General features: G+C 44.8%; 2 protein-coding genes across 2 annotated transcripts in view; both read right to left on the bottom strand.

Moving 5' to 3' along the window:
- The window catches only part of PCNXL4 (pecanex-like 4 (Drosophila)), a 39,051-nt gene extending 38,875 nt beyond the window's left edge, over positions 1–176 (bottom strand). Inside the window, exon 1 of the mRNA XM_010847670.1 lies at positions 9–176. The gene's annotated coding sequence lies outside the window, so the exon portion shown is untranslated. The remainder of the gene's footprint in view (positions 1–8) is intronic.
- Positions 177–337: 161 nt separating this feature from the next.
- The window catches only part of LOC104994251 (leucine-rich repeat-containing protein 9), a 160,912-nt gene continuing 157,414 nt past the window's right edge, over positions 338–3,835 (bottom strand). The window contains exon 33 of the mRNA XM_010847764.1: positions 338–513. Within this exon, the coding sequence (XP_010846066.1) occupies positions 338–513 (176 nt within the window). The remainder of the gene's footprint in view (positions 514–3,835) is intronic.

Genomic DNA, 3,835 nt, shown 5'->3' on the forward strand with positions numbered 1-3,835 from the left:
CTCTGGGCCTCAGCCTGACCAGGCAAGGCCGAGAGTGGGGAAAGGCGCGCTGGGATCGCTCCAGCTCTGGGCCAACGCTCGCGTGACCCGGGACTATGGGACTTGCGTGGGCTCGGGCCTCGCCTAGAGCCCAGAAACGGCGGTGGGGGATCACCGCTCTAGCTCTGAACTTTCACCCGCGTCCCGCCTCTACGCAAGAGCGTCGTTGCCCTGGTGACGCGACGTTCCTCCGGAGAGTAGAGCGCTCAGGCTGATAGAGAGATTTTAAGAGCCGGCGCCATTTTGAGAGCGTGTAGCAGTAAGTGGTTTGACTGACGAGTCTGGGTGTAGTGAGACTTCAACCGCTCAGGGTCCCGCGACCTACGTTAACCACAGCCGCACTTTGGCCGTCGCCACCCAATACACTGACGGTAATAAATGGGTTTAAGTGATACTTCATACATATACGTGTTCGCTGTCGCCCCTTTATTGTATTTTTCCCCCAAGAGTGGATTTGTGACTGCATTTTAAATACTATGAACCAAAGTACCCATAAGTGAAACATGCCACCAAGGTATCTGTTTATTAATAAAGTCAGCCAAAGTTACCGTTTTCCAATTTTTTAAAAAAGCTATTTTTTAAATAATGGCGGACTATTATTGCTGCTCGGAGAAGGCAATGGCACCCCACTCCAGTACTCTTGCCTGGAAAATCCCATGGACGGAGCGGCCTGGTGGGCTGCAGTCCATGGGGTCGCTAGAAGTCGGACACGACTGAGCGACTTCACTTTCACTTTTCACTTTCATGCATTGGAGAAGGAAATGGCAACCCACTCCAGTGTTCTTGGCTGGAGAATACAAGGCACGGCGGAGCCTGGGGAGCTGCCGTCTATGGGGTCGCACAGAGTCGGACACGACTGAAGTGATGCTGGGAAAGATTGAAGGCAAGAGGAGGAGAGGACAGAAGACGAGATGTTTGGATGGCATCACCAACTCCATGGCCATGAGTTTGAACAAGCTTGGGAGTTGGTGATGGATGGGGAAGCCTGGCGTGCTGCAGTCCATGGAGTGGCAAAGTCGGACAGGACTGAGTGACTGAACTGAAAAGAAAGCCAAGGCTAATAAAAAAAAGATACAAATCTATCCAGAGGAATAGTGTAGTTTATTGAAATCATGTGGAAGAAAACCCTTTGCACCATCCATGGCGATAATGAGGTAGAAATTACTAGGCAGTCAGTGTAGACCTCTGAGACCTCTGGACTTTTTTTCAATAAACGTCCTGCTCCATTGTCCTGAATTTCTGGAATGTGTCTTTGGTCTGATCAATTATCAGCACCCAGATCCAGGGAAAGTGAAAGTCACTCAGTGGTGTTGGACTCTCTGCGACACCATGGACTGTACCATCCATGGAATTCTCCCGGCCAGAATACTGGAGTGGGTAGCCAGTTACCTTCTCCAGGGAACCTTTCCAACCCAGGGATCGGAACCCAGGTCTCCCACATTGCAGGCGGATTCTTCACTAGCTGAGTCGCAAGGGAGGGCAGTAATTAGCTTCTGTTCCATATGCGTGAGGGAAAAGCAACTGGTGATTGTTAATCTTAAACCCATACATCTGGTCCATTGTAAAATGGCCAGGAGGAATGAAAAAGAGTGGTGACTTAATCCAAGGATCAGTTAAGTTGCTCAGGCCTGTATGACTCTTTGCTACTCCATGGATTGCAGCACACCAGGCTCCCCCCGTCTCTCACGAACTTCCAGAGCTTGCCCAAACTCATGTCCCTTGATTCAGTGATGTCATCCAACCATCTCATCCTCTGTTGTATCTTTCCCATCCTGCTTTAAATCTTTCCCAGCATCGGGGTCTTTTCCAATGAGTCAGTTCTTCTCATCCAAAGTATTGGAGTTTCAGCTTCAGCATCAGTCCTTCCAATGATTATTTAGGACTGATTTCCTTTAGGACTAACTGGTTGGATCTTGCAGTCCAAGCGACTCTCAGGAGTCTTCTCCAACACCACAGCTCAAAAACATCAATTCTTTGGTACGCAGCTTTCTTCATCATCCAACTCTTAACATCCATACATGACTACTGGAAAAACCATAGCTTTGACTATAGGACCTTTGTAGATAAAGTAATGTCTCTGCTTTTTAATATGCTGCCTAGATTGGTCATAGCTTTTCTTCCAAGGAGCAAGCATCTTTTAATTTCATGGCTGCAGTCACCATCTGCAGTGATTTTGGAGCCCAAAAAAATAAAGTCTGTCACTGTTTCCATTGTTTCCCCAGTGGAGGATAAAGAGAAGTCACAAAGTTGTTAAGTATCTTGACCTTTAACTTGATTGGTTAGAAATAACATGATTTAAGGAAGGATATAAAAACTACTGTAAGTCTGGCCTTGTGGGGGACTCTTTACCCCATCTCAATGTCTATGCTGAGAGCTTTGTACTTTCTTCCTCTTTAAAAAATCCTATTCACTTGCTACTGTGAGTGTTTGTGGATTTCCTTCTTCGGATCTGAGGGCAAGAACTCAGTTCCCATTTCATTAACATACATACATACTTGCTTTCAAGGATATAATTTGGAAATAGAACTTTTCCTAGTTTGTTGTGAAGAGGAAGTATGTATTTGGTTCATCCCTAATCTTTTACAGTCTTTTGGGGAAGATATAACTTCAGTCATCATGGGTCATGGTACCACATTAAGCATCTTTGAAGCACATCAGCTACTCCTAGGAAGTCAGTATAGAGTGGTAAAGAGTAGATGCTCTGCGATCCAGAAACCTGAGTTAAAACTACTTGGACCTTGGGCAGGCCACCTCAAAATATGCCCCAGTGTCATATTGATTATTTTGAATTAAAGTTACTAAAGGAGTGGTGGGTGCCAGAGGGACCTTTGAACCTCCTCTCAGTGTCCCTGAAACCAGAAACTAAAGCTCCCATGTGAAAGGTACCCTCCCTGTACTAGAAAGTAGAAAGACTTCCTTATCACTAGAGACAGGCAGAGAAATATGTATAAACAAAACTTGTTATTTAACTTACTACCTACTTCGAACCCAGAGCTGACTGTGGCTCAGATCATGAATTCCTTATTGCCAAGTTCAGACTTAAATTGAAGAAAGTAAGGAAAACCACTCGACCATTCAGGTATGACCTAAATCAAATCCCTTATGATTATACAGTGGAAGTGACAAGTAGATTCAAGGGATTAGATCTGATAGACAGAGTGCCTGAAGAACTATGGATAGAAGTTCGTGACATTGTACAGAAAGCAGTGATCAAGACCATCCCCAAGAAAAAGAAATGCAAAAACAGCAAATGGTTGTCTGAGGAGGCCTTACAAATAGCTGAGAAAAGAAGAGAAGGGAAAGGCAAAGGAGAAAAGGAAAGATATACCCATCTGAATGCAGAGTTCCAAAGAATAGCAAGGAGAGGTAAGAAAGCCTTCCTCAGTGAACAATGCAAAGAAATAAGGAAAAGAGAAGAAATCTGTTCAAGAAAACTCAAGATACCAAGGTAACATTTCATGCAAAGATGGGCACAATAAAGGTCAGAAATGGTATGGACCTAATGGAAGCATAAGATATTAAGAAGAGGTGGCAAGAATACACAGAAGTATACAAAAAAATCTTCATGACCCAGATAACCATGATGGTGTGATCACTCACCTTGAGCCAGACATCCTGGAATACGAAGTCAAGTGGGCCTTACAAAGCATCACTGTGAGAAAGCTGGTGGAGGTGATGGAATTCCAGTTGAGCTATTTCAAATCCTGAAGGATGATGCTGTGAAAGTGTTGCACTCAATATGCCAGCAAATTTGTAAAACTCGGCAGTGGCCACAGGACTGGTAAAGTCTTCATTT

Source organism: Bison bison, unplaced genomic scaffold, assembly GCF_000754665.1.
Source record: "Bison bison bison isolate TAMUID 2011002044 unplaced genomic scaffold, Bison_UMD1.0 scf7180017864254, whole genome shotgun sequence".
In the NCBI taxonomy this organism is placed as follows: domain Eukaryota; kingdom Metazoa; phylum Chordata; class Mammalia; order Artiodactyla; family Bovidae; genus Bison; species Bison bison.